The 24,177-nt window shown below is 40.1% G+C and overlaps 3 protein-coding genes across 6 annotated transcripts in view; 1 reads left to right on the forward strand and 2 right to left on the reverse strand.

Annotated features, from left to right (window-relative positions):
• Positions 1–45: 45 nt before the first annotated feature.
• Positions 46–8,821, reverse strand: ei24 (EI24 autophagy associated transmembrane protein). Its single transcript, XM_030437969.1, has 11 exons — positions 8,693–8,821; positions 7,451–7,587; positions 5,679–5,824; positions 4,940–5,000; positions 4,659–4,725; positions 4,442–4,566; positions 3,254–3,373; positions 2,597–2,708; positions 2,395–2,506; positions 1,564–1,638; positions 46–1,465 (listed from the first exon to the last, which is right to left on the reverse strand). Exons 2-11 carry the CDS (start codon positions 7,490–7,492, stop codon positions 1,303–1,305), a joined length of 1,023 nt encoding a protein of 340 aa, XP_030293829.1. The 5' UTR covers positions 7,493–7,587; positions 8,693–8,821; the 3' UTR covers positions 46–1,302.
• Positions 8,822–9,395: 574 nt separating this feature from the next.
• LOC115594349 (beta-galactosidase-1-like protein 2) lies at positions 9,396–18,453 on the forward strand. Its single transcript, XM_030438382.1, has 19 exons — positions 9,396–9,564; positions 10,395–10,580; positions 10,659–10,727; positions 11,094–11,189; positions 11,488–11,596; positions 11,708–11,800; positions 11,883–11,964; positions 12,061–12,125; positions 12,211–12,295; positions 13,473–13,610; positions 13,793–13,873; positions 13,959–14,068; positions 14,175–14,321; positions 15,796–15,867; positions 16,006–16,084; positions 16,187–16,274; positions 16,355–16,466; positions 16,568–16,684; positions 17,567–18,453. The coding sequence occupies exons 1-19, from the start codon at positions 9,464–9,466 to the stop codon at positions 17,651–17,653; spliced, it is 1,917 nt and encodes a 638-aa protein (XP_030294242.1). The 5' UTR covers positions 9,396–9,463; the 3' UTR covers positions 17,654–18,453.
• b3gat1b (beta-1,3-glucuronyltransferase 1 (glucuronosyltransferase P) b) overlaps positions 17,862–24,177 on the reverse strand; it is a 33,625-nt gene continuing 27,309 nt past the window's right edge. For all 4 annotated transcript variants that reach the window (XM_030438386.1, XM_030438384.1, XM_030438385.1 and 1 more), the window contains one exon: positions 17,862–19,326. The gene's annotated coding sequence lies outside the window, so the exon portion shown is untranslated. The remainder of the gene's footprint in view (positions 19,327–24,177) is intronic.

The following is a 24,177-nucleotide window of genomic DNA, read 5'->3' on the forward strand; positions in this document are numbered from 1 at the left end:
AGTCCTCACACATGCATCACAATAGCAAAACCCTGAACACAGTGATCATTATAATGAATACTGACCAATTTTATTGAAATTAGACGTATTACTTTTACAAAACCTCACTCACATATATCAGTCTGCACAAACACTAAGCTCTTCTTACAATAATTGCACACAGTTTCAAAATCATGACCCCTCCTCATGGCCATGAGCTCTAATGTGTGAGAGAAAATGTTGGTGACTCGGGTCGCTGCATGGTGGTGGGCTCCTGGTAGAACATTCAGGATGTATTAACAGTTTATATACAGCACAAAAACCAAACAGCCGATGATCCATTTTCGGGTCTGCTCTCTGGGGGAAAACAGAGCCAAAACAAGCGTGTCAAGGCTGATCAGCCGTTCATCAAAACTTCTATGCAACTCTTTTCCTTTATTACAGAGCTTAGTATTGCAGTGGTTTATGTGAAACAAACAAAACACAGATGCAGCAGTTTGGCAGTGTCATCTCACCCATCACCTACTAAACTCACATAGACCGAAAACGCTTAGGCAGCTTTTCCATTGCTGGTGTCACCTTATGTTTGCAACTCGTACATCTCATCAGAAAGTGGAGTGAGACATTAATGTGGTTGAGACACCAAGCAAAGGTTTAGCCCACAAAAAACGAGAGTGACTTGGTTATTTGGTTTCAACGACTAAGGTGACCAATCCTTTTTATAGCAGCTCTTGAACTGTATATTCTAATATCAACAAAGCTCTTATGGGATAAAAAAGCCTCCCTTTGAACTATGCAAGGTTACCCCTGGGAACGGCTATGACGCTTTCATAACCATGTGCAAGAAAGCATCCAATCTGTGAGGAAGGAATGGGACTTGCAACTTCAAGAAAACATGTAGTGTAGGTAAAACAAGACTGTGCTTTCATTCTGAATGCAAACAAGCTCCTTCAAAGTTCAAAATCTTTCTTTAGTCACAAGTTTGCTTAAACATATCAAAACTACATGATTTCTTGTGCTGTAATTTATTAAAGGAGAGTCACTCAAATGGCACATTATACAAAAAAAAAAAAAAAAAAAAACAATGAAAGAAAACTCACAAAAGAAAACAAGTCAAGAGCTAAGAATATAATGTGTTTGAGTGTGAGGCACCGGGCAGTCAATTTGTGCGTCACACTAAAATGTGTCTGATGGGTGCTGCAAACAAAGAACTAGAGGTCCAGAGATTAGATAAAAAAAATGTAAACCCTTCGTCCTTAACCGCACATCATCTTCTTTAAGGGGATAGAGTGACTGCTTTTTTATCTCCATCATGTGGCTCCATCACTGGGTGGGAAGGGGTCTCTGGCGGGTGGGGGAGGTGTGGGGGGAGGACAGCCTCTCAGAGGAGACGGATGACGTCAAGGAGGACTGCAGATGGACCGTCTTGTGGAAAAGCTTGTTGCTGATCAGCACAACCAGGGAGAAGAGACGAAGCTGGAAGTGGCTGAAAGAATGGAAAACACACAAATGTGATGATCGGCGACTTGCGCTTTCAAATAAACTTTTTTGCAAGAAAAGCAGTCGTCTTTATTTCACACTCACTACAGCTTTGTTGGTGTCTTGGCCTCATTAGCGCTGATGATGAATAGAGGGAAGAGGATGGAGAACAAGCAGCCACTGGGTAGAAAAGAACAAATAAATATTACATACAGTAGACGCAGTAAAAGATAGCAGCCCACAGAGAATGTGAGGTCTGTTTTACCATTACACCCTCCTGCTCCTTTAAAAATCCTGTGTTGTAGAATTTTGTAAATATTGTACATTTGACTTCGTAGTAAAACTTCTAAGCCCAACTAACAATATATTAAAACATATTTTAATAAATCTTTATGACTTGAGGCCTCTTTGACTTGAGACGGGATGTGCCCCTTGAGAAGGTTGAGGATTTATTCTTATTTTATTCTTTGGTATTTTTGTTTTGTTTGTTTTATATACTCTCACAGGTTTGAGGTCATGAATTGACATTTTGTTAACATTTGAGCTTATTATTTGTTATAAACACTATTCCCAATGATCAAGATTCAACTTCCAATTATGTAAAGGTCCCACTATTTCACTATTTGGCTTTCTAACTGAGGGCACAGACACAAAATACATACATCAAACTAGAATTAGAAGGATGTGTTCACATGCCTGCCCAATTAAGCTGATGCTGAGAGAATATAAAGAAGCCACAAAGTCTTACATATGAATGCTTCACACACATTCAACCCAGCAGCACAAGAGATCTCTAAGGAGTCTCAAAGTTGGTCTCAGGTCACAGTAACTTTTAATCACTAAAATCTAATCAGTTCATCACCGAGTCAAAGTTGACACAAAGTAACCATTTCTATGATTATGATGATCAGTCTATTCAAGAATGAGAAGTGTGACCTGATGATGTAAGAGGAGGGCAGGGCGGTCAGCAGAGCCATGGGCAAACCGAAGCCGAAGTAATAGGGCCAGTTTCTCTCAATATTGGACAGCCGTTGGTGCATCTCGATACCTTTAACAAACATAAATAACCACAGCTTTGAGTTCTCCATTCAATCCACATGATTCATTTTGGGTTTACAATGTAATGTGAGTAACTCACCATGGTTGAACCAGCGATACTCAAAGCAATACAAGGAGTACAGCAGAGACATATGAAGGAGGCTAACCATCTGTCCGATGGCATCGATGGGGAAGAGGCTAACAATCATACCCTAGAAAATAGACAAGGCAATTAGATTCAACAGGAAGAAAGAAGTGCATCATTTTCTTTAGCTTAGAGAAATATAACATGATTTGTTTGAAATAAATGCAAATCAATTAGTGGTGCAAAATATCATCAAAACAAGTAACAACAGACCTCTTTAAAAGAAACTTTTATAGAGGTCTTTGAACATTCTCTGAATTGACTCGAGAGTCTAGGAATGAAATCAGTTGATGCCTGCTGGACATGATGCTGCTAAAAGCAGCCATTCTGAATGACCAAACTGTTTGTGCAAAGTGCAATTAGGCATCATTGCACAAGGTTTATGAATGCAACACTTTGTGAGCAGTGACAAAATTTGCTCATTTGGTGAATCTGGGGATCACAGCAGTAGCTTTATTCTATGTGTTCACCTAAAACCACTGTCTGATGGCTAAAGACAACCACATTCTGTATATAAGCACTATAGTGATGTTTTGTAGTACTGATAGAGAAACACAGACAGGAGCATTATTTTACAACGAAAACCAAGTGTACCAGTCTGTAAGAATGTACCTGAATGAGGAAGAGTGCCTGGAGGAGAAGGTTAAAGAGCATGTCTGCAATGATCTTACTGACGCTGGGGAACGGCTGTGCTTTACATCCAGACACTTCAAATGCTAGGTCAGCTATATCCTGTAACAAAGAATAACAACAATAATAACTCATGTCTGTATCTGTGTCAGTTTAGTCAGTGCAAGCAAGCAACGACAGGAGTTGGTGCACAATTTTCTTTTGCTTTGTGATGCCAAGATTGTAAGACTATTGTTTTGTGTAATGAAATTACTTTAATGACAATATTTTAAAAGGTATTTCATACTATTAGGTCCAGATGCTCTTACATAGCTGCACTGAGAAACATCCTAAATAGTTTCCAACAATCCGCTTTAGGCAACTAGTTAGAATTTCATGCCAATTCCACCACTGTGCCTGCAGACGCTTCATAACAAAAGCCCTCACAAATTCAAATTGAAGGTCAATGCCTAATATTTACACTTTAAAATTTAATTCAAGACATTTTTTGACTTTTTGAAAAGTACACTGTGAAACTTTTTTACAGGCCTACATAGAAAAAGGGACACGGCTCTTGATAAATGGAATTGCAGTTTGGAGCTAACAAGCTCTAGATGTAGGCCTACTTTAACCCATATGTTTGAACTTGTCATTGTTAACATTACATCAAAACAGGCTTGTTTTACAACTGAGTTACAATGGGGTGATAAAAAAAAACAGCATTGTCTATAAATCCCCCAAAAATTAATATGGGTCATAATAAGCGGCTTTCACAGTCAACCTATACGGCAGTTTTTCTGATGAGGAAGGGCTAGAAAAAGTGACTTTAAGGACCTGCAGACACTTTGATAAAAGATTATCTATACCTGCAGGATATTTACCCATCTGATGATAAACGATCAGTTGGCAACATTTCACAGAAAGGATCTACTTGATTTACAACGTATGGGAGATACAGAACTGACTTTTTGTCATTTTTGGACACCAGCTGTATTGTACTCTCCACTGACATTAAAATACAGCACATTAATGCAGCCATTTACAGCATGTCACAAAAGCCATTTAAGAACCTTAATAGGCTGCTTCTGTGATTGTGATGTCTAACTGTGTGATGGCATAACTGCATAAATTTTAAAACAGCCACCTGTTTTGTCATGACATCATTGCAGCCTAGCAGAGCAGGTTCTTTACCTGGAACCAGATGGCATTGACTATCTTGCTGAGGACGAACAGGGGGAGAACCCATAGAGCACTGAAGACGGAGGTCAGGATGAACTCCAACCAAGACCACACACTGCCATGGAGGGAGGGGTCACCTGCAGCAATAAAAGCACTTTGAGCAACTGCTCCCTTTCACAAGCCAGAGAACCTGCCACGCATTCAGTAACATTCACATATACATACATACCGATGATCTTTGCTGTGAGAGTCTGCAGCAGTGGGATAAACACCCGGTAGAAGAGAAACAGACTGAGCTGGAGAGAGAAAGAAGAAATGTTGCAGTTACTCTTCAACTCATGCCTCCACACACAACAGGGTTTTAAAAAATGTGTATTTGGCTTTGACAGATTCATGGACATTTATAGGATAAATCAACCTTAAAAATAAACAATCAGGAAATTAAAATCTAATTAAAAATAAATAAATATGAAACCAGTGGTGGCTTTGCAATCTCAACACATATCTTACCCAGAACACTCCTCCATTCCAGGCACAGCACTGAAAAATCCTGCTGGCTACTTTGGGATCACTGAAAGAGAATATAATGACAGCATCCATCACTGTAATAAAAGGGCAGACCAGTTTCATACTAACTTTTACTTTTCTTACTTAACCAGAGTCAAACGCAGGAATGCTTTGAGCATGTCTCTATTTGCATGGTGAAAGAATTTGGAACAGTGTATTTTAGTCTAACAAATATATCAGGTAACAGTTGTCAGGTAATTCTAAATGAGGAGACAGTAGGACTAGGAGATCTAGGACTGCTTCAAATAAACAACTAATGTAATTCATTAATTTCTTAAATTATTTGAAAATACAGACCACTGTCTAACCACTTCTTGTTTACCTCAGCCAAGAGCCAAAAGGCACGCTTTAGGGGTTTTGTTGATCCGATTTCAAGCAATTACTTTTAAACTGTGTATAATCCTGCTCTTTTGCTAGGATTACTACCAAAAGACCAGAACCATCTCAGAATTTAAGGTTAATATATGCATTTGTTCAGCTTGTGGTAAATGCACAGCATGGGAGATGCACAGAAACTTGTCCGAAGAGGATCGTCTCAGGAGGCGTTGCATTCCCAGCTTTTCAGCATAGCTGCTAACACGTCAGGCATATAATAGTATCATCCATGAGCATATGTGACTTTGGCTAAGGAAGAAAATCAGGAGCATTGCAACCCAAATATGCAGCTTTCGTTCTGGCCTACTTGTCTGGTTTGCGCTCCTCACTCTGTGCCCGTCTCTGTGCCAGGGCCCCGCTGGCCCTTCTCCTCCGCTGCTCTTCCCTTTTCTGCTGGATGCGGGCATCCAGCTTGGAGATTGTTCCAATCCCCAATATGGAGTCCTTGATCCCCTAGAGAACACAGACCCAAGAGAGAATATAACAACGGTGTTTCGTTCAAACTTGTAAAAATTAGCTCTGTAATGGAGGTCTCAATAAGTGCTTGTTGAACACACAAATTTTAATCTGGATCCCATCTGGTGGTTCAGAGCCAATGCCACAGGACAATGTTTATCTTGTTATTAAATGTTACCCTCTGAACCAGCATGTAGACCACACAGAGGCTTTGTGATATATTCATGATACCTTACACAAAAACCTTAGTGAAGGTCTTTCCTCCATCCAATCGTCTGACATGTAACACTTAAAACACCCATATCAACTATTAATGGGAGAATCTATCATATCAGAGGTGGATAATGGAGGCTGGATAAGGACAGCTTACTATGCAGAAATCCAATTTTTAATCAAGCTGACTGGCCTTATATTGATCAATAGCGGTTGTATGCTGTTAGATGGATGGTGCAGAGCCCAGATGTATTCAATAGAAATTAGATAAGTTATTACGAAATTAATAATGATCCAAACACATTATGTAAAATATATAAACGAAACAATACATTATAAAACAGAATTTTTTATTTCAAAATGCAACTTTTGCCATATCATGACATTTCCTGATTACACTTTAATTTCCTGACACTTTTAATACAATAATGTCTCTATTTGTGTAAATTTGCCAGCGAATGTTGCCAGTTAACTCCTTTCAGCTCAAGCAATATCAACGCAGAAGTTATTCTGAATCAACCAACTAGAGGCTGCTGCTGTAAATAAACACTGTCCTTAAACACAGAAACTAACATCTCGGTTTATTTACTTTCAATTATTCCAAAGATCAACATTATCTTTGGACTCTCTTGGAGTACAGCCAGCGTACATTCAAGCTGAAAAAAGTTCAAGGTAATAAACAGAAATTGAAGTCCAACCATCCTCAACATATGTACACAATACCTGTGCATCTGCAGAGGATCTGTCCATTAACATTTGCCTTTCATACATCAAACATATATCAGAGAATGTGATGTTCATTTGTTGTTGGGCATTTCTCGTGACACTATTAATATATAGCATTAGAGGCTTCATTAAAAGGAGCATTTCCTTCAGGGTTCTTGTATAAGATAAATTTATAACATGCAAGTGTTATGCCTCCTGTTTACTTGACTGTATGGGAATTTACTTGTCTTTAAGTCTTTGAACTGCCTATCTTAACAACAAGCACACTTACTAAACTCGCTGCCTACTTCAGGTACACCTGTACAATCTCATGTAATCCAATTCAATGCAGCAGCTCTGCTATGACATTAGACAATTCTACTTTATTTTCATTACTGAGGTCATAGTGGGTGGTGTTGTTGTACTGGGCTGCTTTATATTGAAAGGTGTTATTGTATCATATTTTGCCCACCTCATTTACATAAATGCGGGTCGCAAAATATAACATCATTAGCTACACAACATTACACCTTATAAAAAAAAGTTGTAGCTGAAAAGTGGCCAGCAATATGTCTCTGCTGTTTAAAAATAAAGAATAATGGGTCCATTAGCTTGAAAGCATATATCGGTTTCACTCTCAAGGAACTACACCCTTGGGCCTTGTGGTATAGCTTATGTTTGAGTACAGTTTGTGTGTGTGCTGACCGTCGCAACATTGCGAAGGAAGGCCCTGACGCTGTCTGTCATCTCTGGACCAGCTGCAGATCCATCAACTGCAGAAGGAGGGGGGGGTGGTGACCTGGTGGTCAGCTTTCATGGCAGGGAAGGGCTCGCCCAGTAACCTGCAACAACCCAAAACCAAGGAAGCAAAATGAGGACAAGAGCCAGAGACTGGAACTCTTTCCAGAAATGCACATTAATCTATAAAACGCAGAATGAGCATCATACCAGTATTTAATTGCTTTTATTCTTCTATTTCAAAGAACAATGACAGTTATCACATGCCTCACACATCTGTTTAACATCTTGTTCCATACTGGGTATATTCCGGAGCCATTTTGTGCCGATTCATATCTGATATAATTTTGTTTCATAAACTCCCAATCCAACCACCACACCAACCCCATTTCATAAAATAAAGTTATGCTAAGCGTGTCCCTTATAACATGTCTCTGATGCGAACAAATCTTCCCTTTGTCCTGGGTATGATACTCCCAAAACTATATGCAGTCTATTAGATTTCAAAAAAGTGAAATGCAAATGAATCACATGCAGAAAAACAGGACACAAACTAGTTACCAACTTCATCGATAGTGTAGAAAAGGGGGTTCAATAGCATCCGATGTCAATATCCTATTAACCTACTTGAAATTAGGAAAACATACCGAATGCTAATGTTTATTCAATCAATTATGTTAATGTCTGACTTGTTTACAATAGCTAAATCCATGAACTTGTCATCATTGTAACGTTAACTGCACACATCAAATGACTTATCCTCAAACGGACCGAGTCTCTGTCAATTATTCAACTTTTGTAACAAGGTGAAAGAGACACCTTAATTTATTCCGCCAGTGTCTCTTGGTGATACTGTTTTTGTAAGTAAACGTTAGCGAGCTGACTCAGTGTTAGCTCAAATATGTGATAGCGTACAGACAGTGTTAGCTGGCTCTCTCTCTGGCCTGCCAAAAAGTCTTAACAATTTCATACGTTAAGACCCCTCACTGTTTAGCTTGTCAAGTCAACATGCTGCCGCTGGTCTCAGAATCTTCGACTTTCGTTGTTTTCTTTGGTGCTCTGCTAGCTTGTTTCTCTGTGTTGCTAGCTAGCTAGGTCTGTTAACGCTGAACAACTAATTTAACTGTTGTGTTTCTCGTCAAGACAACACCTCAACAAGCGTGTAAAGTCGGAGACGGAGGACTCAGTTGGCCGAGGTGTCGTCCTTACCTCATGCGACAGGCTCAGGGTTATATCAACTTGGTCAATTCTTTCTTTTGCCCCTTTAATGTGACAACAACACCAAACAGACTGGACCAGCAGCCAGGGCCGTGGAAAACATATTGCGCAAGCTCCGACTGCGAAAGCATCATGGGAAATGTAGTCCGCCTTACTGGGAGCTGAAAAGGAAACGAAGGAATAGGGACACTTCCACAAAACTGTTTTATATATGTTTGATTTGACTCAAATGGCGTATTAAGGACATTAATGTAAGGTTGTATGATTACATTACTTACTGAATACGAATTCAGTTAAGCATATATCATTTCCTCATCACTGACATTTTTGATAGGTATACTTTGTTATGCACTTCCATAATATTTGTGATTATTGGTGGGTCAAATAAATACATTAATAAATTAATAAAAAAATGCTTAGATTTAGTAAAATAAAAATATATGATTATTGTACTTTGTTTTTCCAAAATAAAATCAACCTCCTAAGTTTCCAAAGTGGAAATATTTAAGTTGATGTTTAAACAAATCAATATTGCTATAAAGTAAATCAACATATTGGATGTGGTCATTTCTTCATCCTCACCTATACAGTGTTCAGCAAATCTTAGGACACACCCAGTTAATGAGGTGATTTCCATGGCTGGGCTCTCTGCACCGGGTCACTCCCAGGAGGCGGTGCGTTGTTCACTCTGGCATCATGCGCTCATCTGTGCTGCTGTCAACTTCACCGCACTTCTGCCTATGTCACTGACGGGGATATCACATGCAAGCGATGGTTGTCTTGAGGATAAGAAATGCGCACAAAAGGAAATATGCACTTATCTGTCTGTGCATTGTTGGCTTTATTATGTACAGATATCTCCGGTAAGTTCAGTTCTCTGCATTGTTGTTTAATATGTTTCACTCAGAGCTGCTATTAATGATCATCGCAATGTCTCTGCAGGGGAATGATCAAAGACGTAGTTTGATGTATACTATGAAGTGAAGTCAGTCTCTATATAAATGTAATACTGATGCCATGATATTAGGTCATCGATAGCTGAATACTAAAAAACTAACAAGTATCACTGTAGTTTATGGAATCAATTTTATTTATGAAAAGAATTTTCAAAGGGGCACGATGTTGTTTATGTCAGAATTTTAATAATTACTTATGGGGTAATAATGCAAACTCAGAAATATTTATCCATTGCTGAACAAACAAGCTGTTCTCAGAGGAAAATAAGGTCCCCAGAACACTGTTTGAAGCTAGAAAGGTGGCGGGGTCCAATATAGACAAGGTAAAACAGTATGAAATTGTGTTTTCCTTTAAGGACGTTTTGTATATTCAGTTTTTACAATCATTAAAACAAAGAGTTTGTTCATTTAGTTTGTTCAGACATGAAAAATCAGTCAATGAATACCTTTCTCTTCTCATTAAAATTATTTTGTCAAAACTACATACTGTACCTTTAACTAAACCTCAAAGCAATAGAAATATACCAGTATATAAAGGATAATATAGAAAAATTAAAAGGTATACATTTTATCTGCTGGAGTCTTGCGTCTAAATTCAAATATACCCCTGCTCCTTTGTCCCCGTGTTTGCCAAAACAAGACGTCTGCAAATTCCTATCAAGCATGTCATGTGCTCCATTCAAGCACAATAGCCTATGTGCTACATTTTGTGAGTGTGACACAAAGTCCTCTTCCAGCATGCCAACAACGGGATGGAGACTGAGCAGGAAGGTGGGCCTGAGTGCCAACTCGTCCCAGTTCACGCTGGAGGGTCAGCCCTTCCACATCCTCGGGGGATCCATCCACTACTTCCGTGTGCCGAGGGCCTACTGGAGGGACCGCCTGTTGAAAATGAAGGCCTGTGGCATCAACACACTCACCACGTAGGAGAACTACCATGGACGTGTTTTGTTTCTCGAGCCTGGGTTGAATGTTAACTAGAACTTCCTGGATTGTTGCAGGTCAGTGCCGTGGAGTCTGCACCAGCCAAACAGAGAGGTGTTCAACTTCCACACACAGCTGGATTTAGAGTAAGTAGTGGTTAGCATATAACATGCAACTTAGAAATGTCCACCTCTCTCTTGCTGCTCTACGGCGTTTTGGGAATACTCTTCTTCTCATCATCTAAGCCCCAGTGCTCAGGGGAGAAGTGTTGGAGGCAGAGAGTTCCTGCCTGACGACAGCGGCATCTCCCCAACAACAGCAACTTAGCGAGCAATTAAGCACACAGCGGTGATAAGTGAAGAGGGATGTGACGCCTCAGCCTGCTGCTGTTGTTGTCAAGCACATTTCACACTGCTCAAACAACCAGATATGGGGTCTCACTGGGGGTCTTAACTTACTGTTTGTGCAGATAGAAAATGCTTATTGATTGTCTTTTTCCATCTGGGTTTCAGAGCCTACATCAATCTCGCTGCTGAACTGGGGCTGTGGGTGATTTTACGTCCAGGGCCGTACATCTCCTCTGAGTTGGACCTGGGAGGACTACCAAGGTAAGTGCTAGTATTCTTTGCATATGACTGATTGAGATGTGTAGATTTATTGCATTTTCTTAGCATGCATGAATGGGGGTTGTAGATTTAAAACCCAAAGTTCAACAAGCTCTGACTAGTTTATATCCATGGATCAGTGCATTTAGTGCAGCCTGGGTGAAAAGGCCACACCATGCTCCAAGAGAAGACTTCCCCAGTGTGTGAAGCTTTGTCCTCTATGTTAGACTGTGCCTCTGTTGTTCTTGCAGCTCTGTGGCTTTAGTCATAACTGAGCATCTTGTTTTCTTGCTCTTTGCAGCTGGCTCCTCCGCGACGGCAGCATGAGACTGAGGACGACCTACCCAGGCTTCACTCAGGCTCTCAATACTTTTTTTGACAAACTCATACCAAAAGTGGTTCCACTGCAGGTCGCTCTTTCGTTGCTGAAAACAAGTTTGTTGTAGCTCCGTTGTACATGTATTTAACCTGTCATCCTTAACATGAAACGTTTGCTTGTGCTTTTTCCTTTTTTTTTTCAGTTCAAGAAAGGAGGTCCTATTATTGCAGTGCAGGTGGAAAACGAGTATGGGTCCTTTGCGAAAGATGAAAGTTACATGCTTTTCATTAAAGAGGTGATATGACAGGCTTGTTTAATTAAAATCAATCTGATGATGTTTATGTCCTCTGTTGTGACATTCTGTTTTATTTTGAAAGGCTTTACAGTCAAGAGGGATCAGCGAGCTCTTGCTCACATCAGACAACCACAACACATTAAAGTCAGGGGGTGTGGATGGAGGTACACTATGTTATTATTAGACACACACACACACGCACGCACGCACGCACGCACGCACACACAGCTTACTTTACCCTGTGATCTCCCGTCTTGTAGTCATCAGATCACTGAAACTGCAGAAGCTAAATCAGAAAGACATCCAAGATCTGATCGCCATCCAGGTATGTATCTCACCTTTCCACATCATTTTACCACCCGTCACCGAAGATGTGTGTGATATTGGGTCGTTTCTGTCCTATTTGTCAGCCCAACAGCCCCACCATGGTGATGGACTACTGGACTGGCTGGTATGATGTGTGGGGTGAACTCCACCATGTGCTCCCCCAAGAGGGTAAGGAAGGTCCTCCTGGCTATTGATGGCTTTATGGACAAAAATACACCGTCCTATTTGTGCTTACCTTTTTATTCTTTATTGGTCGAAATCAGTTTAAATGTGCACACTGGTAGCTGAGTGCATAAAGCAGATTCCATGTAACTGCAATGTGTTCAATTTCATCCCGGAAAGTAGACACAATCTAGTTCAAACATATCTTTATTGCAATATGCAACAAAGGCATTTCCTGTCTCATTTAATTTCTCGACCTTTCACCGACCTTTCATCAACTATCCAATAAAGGTGAAAATGTATTTTGAAAATAAGCCTTAAAATATGTATTGGGATACATTACAACTTATATGTGAAATAATAAGTATAGTAGATTTGATGTTGGTTCACAGCCATTTGAAATCCACCCAAAAAACCTGCAATAAGATACTGATTTTGCATTGATTTTTCATTCCCTGCACTATTTCTGGGGACATAATTTCTTGGGGAGAAAAAGAAACCTCACCTTCAGTGTGTTATCCTTAGATAAGGTAAGCTGAGGAACCAGTAGAGAACCTTGAAAGTAGTGAAAGAAGTACAGCAGTGGTGCTATATAGCACCTCAACCACCCCAAAGAACTGAGAAAGAACCTATGATCGACCATCAGTTAAATTTTTCTTAACACAAAAGTTCTAAAGTATCTCCACATGTTTTACCACTGAACAGGTGGCCAGGCACATTTCACATTTATTCTCAACCAAAAACAGTTTTATATTAACGGTGTTCCCTGGAGTAACTCTGCCATGGCCTAAATGCATTTTAGGGCTTTTTGACACTATTTAAAGCGTTTTAGGACTGCACTGGTATCAGCCTTCAAAAACACGTTGGTAAAGTTGACTTACAAATTGGAGTCTCACGCCCCTCTTAACTGCTGTAAGCAAATGTTTTCTCTCTCAGTCTGCAGTTTGTTGTTTATATTTATTTGCCTAAGACTTTGCATAAAGGACGTCAGCTACATGCCAACAAGGTAAATGTGAAAGTCAAAGCCAACCCTCTTTTCATGAGGCACTGTGGCCTCTGATGAAGAGGTCACCAGAGGGTCAAAGGGGTTTCCATTCAAAAACTATGATTTTTTTGTTGCTGTGACCTTTATGTTTTTAGGTAATCTGTTTGTGTACATTGAACATGTTGAACCTCTTGTCAGACATGGTGTCCACCGTGAGAGAAATTCTGAGGCGAGGCATGTCTGTCAACCTGTACATGTTCCACGGAGGCTCCACTTTTGGTTTCATGAGCGGAGCAGTCGTTGATCCTTCCTACAAAGCGTTGGTCCCCAGCTATGGTTGGTTCCTCCTTCTCATGTGTTTAATCCTAAACAAACCTGTCTTTGATGCACATTTTTAAAAGAATATCAAAATTATGATGCAGTGCAATGTCAGAGCTGAATATGTTCCATGTACCATAACACCCAGCAGGTGGCAGCACATGATTGCTAATCTACATTACAATGCCATGTTTTTTTAGATTATGATGCTCCCTTGTCTGAAGCAGGGGAGTACACCCCAAAGTACCATCTCCTTAGGGACTTACTCTCTCGATACAACAGTAAGTTACACTGAGAATAAAAGGGAATGAATATATACTGCGACGATCTCTTTGCCTGATCTTGTTTTTCGACCTGTCTGTGCAGGAGGAGACAGTTTTCCTGACATGCCAACCCTGCATTACAGGGAGGCTTATGAACCAGCAATCATGTACCAGCACCTGTCCTTATGGGATGCTTTGAGCTTCACTGAGGGTGTACGTTTTATGTAAGATTATTTGTTGCTTTATGTTAATTGAAAAAAAAAAAAGCTTTTCAAACGAGGAGGCAATTTTTTCCCCCCTTTATTTAAATTTCCTCCAGCCATTTAAGTCACTCACGCCAGTAAACATGGAGAACCTACCTGTGAACAACGGAAATGGACAGTCCTATGGTTACACACTGTATGAGACCATCATCACCAGTGGAGGATTGTTGAAGTCTGGAGATAATGTCCGAGACCGTGCCCTCGTGAGTCCTCACCGTACATGATGGCATCATCTCACCTACTCTGACCTTGCGCAGTATGGATGAGGTGTCCTTTTATTAATTTTCAACATGTTCCTAGCTGCTGAAACTAAACTTAAAGGTGCAGTGTGTAGAATTTAGTGGCATCAAAATGTAATGATTCTTAGTTTCAGGTGATTATACACCTGAATACACCAATGCTAATTTTCAGGTTCATAAGTTTATATTGCTTAACTATACAATTATAGGTTTACATGCTTTAAAGCTCAAGAATCACATCAGCTTTCTTATACTGTTCATTGTTGCAGCATTGTATTCCCCCTTTGTCTGAAACGCTCTGTTTTAGCTCCTATCTCTTTAAGGGCCCCCTCATGAATACCCAGTCTGCTGTGATTGGTCAGCTCACACACACCTGAGCCAGCACCTCTGAGAAGAGCAGCTGCTCTCAATTAATCCGTACCGCCAAACTAGACGCTAGACATAAATAATGCAAGGCGGGGCAACTGACAAGGTGTTTCAGGAACTTCAGGAGTAGTGTTTTCTGCGGGAGAGGGGAGTTTTGTTGGTGCGGACTTTGGGCTTTTCAACTTTAAGCAACTTTTACATGCTGTAGAAAATATGAAACACTGAAGGAAAGGAAGAAAAAAAACAATAAAGCACATGTCTGTCTCCTTAAAATGATTTTCCTCTGAGTAGATCACCCTTAATCACACACACTGGATCTGAAAGGAATGGTTTGGCAGTTTTAGAAATATACTTTCTTGGTGCAAGTTGATCAAAAACATGAACATAGCAGCTTAGTTTAGGAAAATACTGGAAGGAATAGCAGGAAACAGCTAGCTTATCTCTGTACAAAAGTAAAAAATGTGTCAGCACCTATTAAGCTCACTCAATATTTTACATCTCAGTGTAAGGCGGGTTGTGTTTCTGTCAGACAGAATCAAGCTAGCTGTTTCCTTTTGTTTCCAGTATTTATGCTAAGCTAACTTTCTTCTGTCTTTAACTTTATATGTAACCGATAGATATGAGAACGGTATCATTAACTTTTTTAATTCTCAGCAATTTAGCTCACAAGTGTATTTACTTAAAGGGCCTATTTGTAAGAAAAGTTTCAGTTTGAGCCTCATTCCCAACCCATGAAATACTGATGCATTGGGACAGTCGGGTCAGCCACCATCCGAATGTGTTAGTATTTGAAGAGTTGGGAGTGAGACCCAAAAATCAACTTTGCTTACAAATAGGACCTTTAAATATTAAACTGCTCCTTTAATATCAGTCATTGAGTACTATGAATTGGCACCCCATGGTCTTGGTAGGCCCACAGCACACATTTTATGATATACAGCATGTGAAAGTCGTTAAAAGGCGATGACTGAGGTGATAGTTAGCAAATTTTCTCGGGGTATTTCATTCAAATGAAGCAGAGTTTACGTATTATGTATTATCATTTCTTTGACAGTGATATTTTTCTCCCCAGGTGTATGTAGACAGGAGCTACATTGGCCTTTTCAAGCGTAAAAACCTGGAGATGGCGGTTCCTGATGGTAAGGTATGAGATCAAGTTGGACGATGAAGACAAATGTCAAATAAAACGTCATTCAAAGTTATAAGATGTGATGGATGCTGAAGTGTTAGCTTTTTGGCAGTTATAACTTGCAAAAGACATAAAAGTGAACAATCACCGCAGGGACAGCGTACCTTGAGTTTACTGGTGGAAAACTGTGGACGAGTTCACCAGGGAAGGGACCTTGACAAACAACATAAAGGTGATAGACAGACAATATGCAGTTCATTGCTGTGCCTGCTATTAAATCACTCAAGCATGCAGTGGGTTGAGTACTAGCCAATTTCCATTTGTATTCTCACAGGCCTTGTGGGAGACATTTTATTAAACAATATCCCCTTGCGGGATTTTACAATATACAGCCTGGATATGAAACCCAGCTTTATTGATAGGTTCGTACGCTTTATTGAATTTAAGCATATCACTTTCATTTTGTGGTGAAAGTGTGTTTGAAGTGGATGCTTTATTTCAGCCTTTATCAGGCACCTTGGAAAACTCTCCCTGAAAATCCAAGCTTTCCGGGATTTTTCATGGGGAGGCTGTTTGCATACGGGTATCCCAGTGACACATTTCTGAAGCTGCCAGTAAGTGAAATGATACATATAGTTTACATGCAATGTGCATTCTGTAAATTGGCATGGGTGTTTGTCTGAGAAATAAGCCTTTTTTTAATTTTGGTCCACAGGGCTGGGAGAAAGGTGTTGTGTTTATTAATGGATTGAATCTGGGCCGCTACTGGTCAATTGGCCCCCAGCAGAGTCTCTACATCCCCGGTCCCTTTCTCAACAGTGGAATCAACCAGGTACAGCTGTGCACAAACCAGCATCTGTTAGAGGGATAGTGAGACATTTTGGGATATACACATATTTGCGTTCTTGGTGAGAGTTAGACAAGACGCTAAGCTAACTTTAGTTTAGCCCTCGCATAAAGACCAGAAACAGGGAAGCAGCTCGCCTGTCTGCTAACAAAACCTGCCCAACAGCATCTCTAAAGCCCACTAATTAACATGTTTTCTGTCATTTATGTCATTAATGGTGTCTGACCAAGATATACCACAGGAATTAGTCCTAAAACCAAGAAATAAATCAGTTTTTTTGCACTTCTGGTTCCCTCGTCTCAAAGTTAATGTGTTTTTTGAATGGGTTTTCAGTTAAATGCCTGAAGTCAGATCTTTGTTAAAAACAAGCCACACTTAAATTACTTCAGTAAATACCTAACATTTACATTTTAAAGTGTTGAATGTCTTATAAAAGGCAGTTGCTCACAGGTGCCTAAATGAGACTACAGAAGTTGTCTGGGACATTAAACGTCAGTCTCATATACTCACTAGTCCATCTGTTACAGGTAGGCTTTAGTTGCAAACTATTCTAATTTTAACTCTTACTCTACAACCTGTAGATTGATCTATTTATAGTAGTGCGTGTACATTATAATGTAGTGGGAAGCTAAGAGTTGACGTTGAAGTCATGTGACCCCGACTCCAAATTTTTTTTGGAAAGGGCCAATATCGCTAGGACCTTCTTTTCCCACTCTTAATGACTAAACTAACAGGCTGCAGGGTTAAGCTTAATTTTTAGTATACAGTTTTTATGGACTTAAATGATTTTAAACATAAAGTCAGAAACAAGTTTTGATTGTCTAACTCTGCCTTCTTTTTTCCCTCCTTTCTCTTTAAATGAATAAGGTCATTGTGTTTGAGGAGCAGGAGGGTGACTACAAGGTCCAATTTGAGGATACACCTGATCTTGGCATGGCAGTGGACATCCAGTGACTCATCACCCAGTCATCGCCAACACCATGAGCATTGTTTTTTTGTAAAAAAAAAAAGAATATTACAAGTGTTTGTTACATTAGTTTGAACCATCAAATTCAGGGATACCAATGTTGTTCATATAATGTCATTTCTACAGTCTGATTTAATACCTTAACATCTAAATACACATAGACAGAGACCAATATCAATAGCAGAGAGAGGCGTGTTTGTATGGGAACAGTTTATAGCTATGTACATACAGTACCTTTAGTTACAGTGACTCTTTACACATTGAGCAGAAATACCAAGTATATCCTCTTACCCATGGATTTCCAGTTAAATAGTAATAATTTCTGCGAAGGGATTGTAGTTATATTTGATATGGTTTTTAAAAAGGGCACATCTTAGCCTGTAAAATAAATGTAAAAAATCAAACGAGCTTATGAGACAATCGGAGCTGAGGCAGGAGTGATTCAACTGAAACATAAGCAGCATTGTAGCAGTATCAGACCCTTCTCTGAAAGGTCTTAGATGCCTGTAACATTAATAACTGACCAAACTTTTACCAGTCACTGAGTTTTAGAGCATTAGCATTTTAAGCAGTTCCACTGGAAGTCGATGGAGTATGAAATCATCACTTGCAAGCCAGCCATCCATGGTGGGAATAATTAGATTGTGTAATACAGCCATTTGAAAGGATGCACATCCAATTTTTGGAGTAATGGCCTCATATCCCATTGAGTCTCAAAAGCATAGCTCACAACCAACAAGTGAATGGTACCAGTTACTGTGAAACAATAAATAACTCTGCTGAGAAACCTTCCGTTTACTCTTAATTAGCTTATGAAGAAGCCTGTTAAAGTCAGGCGCCTAGGAATACTGAATCTTCTCTTAAATATGAGTACACTTCAGTTTAGTTACAGCATATCAGGAGCGTGGGGTGAGTGAGTGTAAGAGAGGACGTTGCTGTTACACTGTAATAAATCATCACTCCGTGCTTTTGAGTGCATGAGTTGCCTGTGTGTTCACCATGTGCAGCGTGACAGCTGAGCATGTGTGGATGTGTGTTGAGGAGTAACGGGACTCCTAATTAGTGCTGGGTTCAGGGTGCTATCTAAATAGCTCACTGTTGTACAGTACAAGTGGGGAGGGCTCAGATCCCCTCAATGCAGTCTGTCAGTCAGTCAGTGCTGACTCACTCAGAACAAGGACCCCCTTTATTCCTCTGTGCAGCCCTGTGCCCGACAGCCAGCTCGTTTCAGAACAAAAGGGTCCAATTTAATGCTAATTGGATGGTTGGCTGGTGGTGTCTGCGCTCAGAGGGCTCTTTATTGCTTGCCGTGCCATCTCTTCCTGCAGTTTAAATCGCGTAACATCCTTTGTCCCAGCGCTCCGAGGAGACCTTGGTGGGCAAGCTCCTTTTGGCAACTTCTACCAGCGTCTCGCATCAGCCAGTGCTCCGGGCAGAACAGGCCAGCTTGTTTTTGTGCAGTTGTGCTTTGATACTCCATGGTCGCTTCACGCACATGGCCTTGTGCTGTCTCCTGGGGTGGACAGGTGTGCCTCCATTTCTAAGCCGCGGTGAAATACAGCTACTGTGCAGTGATAGTATTTTTGACCCTGCCTACTGCTTTAAGGCGCTGTGAGGTTGGTTTGAATCCGGAAAGAATCCCGTAGAGAAATGCCTTCCCCTGAAATGACAACAATTTCATACTTAATAAGGACACACAAAGATGTTCTGTTAGCAGTACTTTTATAAACAAGACTAAAGCCACTTTTCCATCAAGCAGTCTAGTGCAGTTAATCCTGTTTGTAACGGTTCATTTGAGTTAAATTGAGGATGTACCAATAGAAACACTCAGTAGGGTCCTGTTTTGTTGTTACAAAAACATTTTTTTTTCTGCTAAATGCAAATGAGCATGCTAGTATTTACGAAATGAAAATGCTAATGCTAATGTATTAATGGTAAATATCATACATGCTTAATGCTAAGCATGTATGATATTTACCATTAATACATTTGGCATGCTACAATTCACTTATTAGCAATGATAATAATAATAATTAAAACTGCGAGCAGTGATGAACGGGCCCTCGCAGTCCGCACCCGTCGGGGTGTGCATGCTGCCGTCAGGCTTACTCGCACAACACCTTCCATTTCATTTCAGTTTTTCCTACGATTTGGTGGGCTGTTCCTCCTGTCGGTATAAAGAATGTCTGAAAAGGCTGGAAAGCTGAATGCAATATATTATTAGTGTTGGAATACACAGTACAATGTCCAACATAACATTAGCAGAGGCAAAGCATGCTAAACAGCATGATGGCTTGACATACTGACTGTTAACTACAGCTGTGTTCTGTGTTATTTAACCAAAGAAATCACTCAGTTGTTTCAAATCTCAGGGGAAGCCACTGCGTTCATCGCGGAAAAGTTGGGCAGAATCACAACTACACACATCTTGTTTTGTGCCACATTGACAGGGCAGACACAGCACACAAATGGCATTCTTAGCAAATTGGCTTATTTGAAAATTGTGTGCTGTGGCTTACTACCACTGACTTATCCATTATGTGGCTGTAAACATTACCTTGCAATTATGCCATGTTGTAATGTGCAATTTGGACAAAACTACCTGCAAATGCCATGTACATCTGACATTGTTTGTCATCACTGCATATAAATGAGTGTAAAATAATTGCTTCACTTGCTATTCATGGCTGTCTATCAAATCTAGCTTTTGATCTAATTTCTGCTTTGTTAGCTAGTTTTTATTCCATGAAGTCTGTGCTGCTACATTTTGAAGTTTCAATAAAATCTGATAAATATGAGGCTGACTTCCTGCAATGGAATGGAATTATTCAGAGGTTTTTCAGATAGGATACATGCGACTTGAAAGACAACAATGCCATATAGTGGCGACTTGTATCACTCACTGCATGTAGGAAGCCCAATTTGACTGAGATAAAACTTACTTCCTGTGTCCAGTGGGTGGCGCTATGGATATGACACAGTATTGATGCCAGATCTATTCAGGGCGACTCCCTCTACATTCCTGAGCGCTTTGGCTGAGATAGGAAATAGTATGAAGGAGTTATCAGGACTTGGTGCTTCATGATGAAGGATTTTAATGGCGGGCACCGCAACTGCCAGCAGGTATGACGTAGGATAAAAATGTTCCTCGCGTGTCTTTGGCATGGTCCGAGGAGTATACTGACTGACTGTGAAGTCTGTGGTGTCCAATCTGTAGGAGGAAGACGTGAAAGTATGACGTATGGCAATATTTCATTAGGCCGCCAAATTCAAAATGGCCAACTTTGAATGAATGTCTAGATGTATTCAGGGCGAGACTGTCTACATTTATGAGGAATTTTGTGGAGATGGGGCATTGCATGTGGAAGATATAAGGATTTGATGCTTGACAGCAAAGGGGAAAAATGGCGTCCGCCGTCACACCCACCAGGTTTGACACAGCTGAATGATTTCCGTAACGTTTGTTCTTAAAGGCATGAAGATGACACTGAGTGAATGTGAAGTCTATTGTGTTTAAGTTCTAGGACAAGATAGTTTTCAAAGTAGGCATGAATTTGTCAAAAATGCCCCCACACATCAAAATGGCTGACTTCCTGTTGGACTGAGAGTATGGGTCCAAATGGGTTTTTTGTGCGTCTGGTCATGATGAATTTTTGTCCTTCTATGTACAACTAGGAGGCAGGGCATCACTATAGGGGGCGCTACAGAGCCCACAGGTCACGACCACGCCCCATGACAACACAGATCTTTTCAGGGAGACTCCTTCTGCATGCCTGAGAGATTTGGCTGAGATAGGAAATGGTAAGAAGAAGTTAATAGGACTTGATGCTTTACGGCGAGGGAATGAATTGACCGCTCCACTGCCGCCAGCAGGTATGATGTAGGATAAAGATTTCCATAACTTTTCATCTTCAGGGTCAGAGGATGATACTGAGTAACTGTGAAGTCACTGGTGTTACGTTTGTAGGAGGAGATAATTTAAGTACGAAGAATGGCAATATTTCAAAATGGCGGCCAAAATCAAAATGGCCGACTAAATATTGATGCGGAGATTTATTCGGGGAGACAGCCTCTACATTTATGAGCAGTTTGGTGTGGATAGGAAATTGTATGTTGAAGTTATAAATCCTTGATGCTTGACGGCGAGGGGAAAAAATGGTTTCCACCGTCCCGCCCACTAAAGTATGACGCAGCTGAAAGATTTTAATAACTTTTGTTCTTCAAAGCATGAAGATGATAATTGAGTTAATGTGAAGACTGTGGTGTTTAAGCTCTAGGACAAGATAGTTTTCAAAGTAGGCATGAATTTGTCAAAAACTCGGCCACACATCAAAATGGCTGACTTCCTGTTGGACTGAGAGTATGGGTCCAAATGGGTTTTTTGTGCATCTGGTCATGATGAATGTGCGTACCAAATTTCGTCCGTGTATGTGCAAGTAGGATGCGGGGCATCACAATAGGTGGCGCTACAGAGCCCACAGGTCAAGACCACGCCCCATGACAACACAGATCTTTTCAGACTGGACTGAAAAGACTGAGAGTATGGGCCCCCAGACTTTTTTGTGCGTCTGCTCATGATGAATCTGCATACCGAATTTCGTTCGTCTATGCGCATGTGGAAGGCAGGGAAGAACATTAGGGGGCGCTACAGAGCCCGCACTTCACGACCACGCCCAGTGACAATGCAGGATAGTAATTTTCGCCGGATGTGACATATATTCCAAATTTGGTGAGTTTTTGGGTATGTTCAGGCATCCAAAACTGCAGTCAAACTTGGAGAAGAAAATTTCTTTCCTCCCAATTACAATAGGGAACTCGCAGGTCTACCTGCTCGGGCCCTAATAATATACATATATATATATATATATATATATATATATTATATATATATATATATATATATATATATATATATATATATATATATATATATATAATATAATAAATTTTATTTGTTTGATGGCACCTTTCAAGTCACCCAAGGTCACCTTACATAGGATAAAAGCATAAAATCACAGAATAACATCACAGAATATTAAAAACAAACATTGACATAAAAAGAAAAAGAAAAGAAAAGAAAAGTGTAGTGCACAGTGACCAGTCAGAATGAGTATGCCAGTTTGAACAAGTGGGTTTTGAGTTTGGATTTGAATGTTGCGATGGAGTCTGACTGTCTCAATGGTGATGATGATGGAAGCACTGGAGTAGAGGATTGCCAATGTCACAACAAACAAGTCAACCTGAGTGGGACGTGCAAGTCAGCATCAAGACCAGCATTCCGATAATTGTCAAGAAATTTAGCTAAAAATCAAAAAGGCTGGAGGCCCGAGAGAAAAAATCTGCGGATCAGCAATAGGTCATTAGGATTTATTCTCTGGTGACCATGAACGTCTGTACTAACTTCTCAAGTCATTCAGCTGATCCCTCATTAAGATCACTCAAGTCATTAAAGCCCTTTTACACAGAGATCATGCAATAATGCTGCCACGAAGACCCCTCCTCAAACCACCTTTGTTTTTCTTCTCTGAACAGAACAATAGAAGCATCAGTAGGCCATATTCTCATGGCAGCCATTTTTCTTTGACTTCATGCGGGTTGTTATCTCAATTGTCATAATGCTGTGTTCAGTTGCGAGTAGCATAAACCTAGGAAATCTAACCATTTTACTTCTTAATTGATCAGCCAGCAATTTAAAAGACAATGCTGGTGACAATCCAGGGGGACATCAGGCCATATTTCAAGGTAAAATAATAGATTTTCCTATTAGCCTCCAATAGACAACAGCTAAAGTTAGCATTCAACCACTCCCTACTAACATAACTGTTTGATACACATTACTTGATAACATATCGATGCACATCTTGGACACATTAATTAAACCTGGAAGTCAAACACACAGTTAGCAGTAATGGTAACTGGGAAGTTGATGAATGCTAACGTTAGCTAACAGGTTTCTAATATGTTGGTTTACCTTGAAAAACTGCCCCATCTAACTAGATTTTTCACTATCATCATCTTTTCAGTTGCTGATCAACCAGAGAGTGTTGAAATAATAACAACCTGGCATTTTCAATATCTTTAAATCTTGCAACACGGATTCAGCGTGCCATTATCTCAGCATTTGAGCTTTCCACCCTAAGTGGGATGCAAGGTTAATACTGTCTATAATGTGTGTGATCATTGATAGCAAGATGGCATTCCGCAAGCTTGAGAAGCATGACGTATAACACATTATCCTATCCCTAGTGTGATGTTTAACTTGTGTTTTTCTAAACATCCGCATAATGTGGCGATAACAATCATTTTCCGCTCATCTTATGTGGTGTTTGATTCCGTCTCCGTGCCTTATATACAGGTCAACAGTGTGTAAAAGAGACGTAAGATTCACCCTATGCGCACAACAGATGAATGTTTCACTCTATCCAATATCTGCTAAAATATTGACAGATAATAACATATAATAGAAAAAGAAAAATCATGGTGGTGCTGAATACAAGGTGACGAGGATACC

This window comes from Sparus aurata, chromosome 13 (assembly GCF_900880675.1).
Source record: "Sparus aurata chromosome 13, fSpaAur1.1, whole genome shotgun sequence".
Taxonomy (NCBI): domain Eukaryota; kingdom Metazoa; phylum Chordata; class Actinopteri; order Spariformes; family Sparidae; genus Sparus; species Sparus aurata.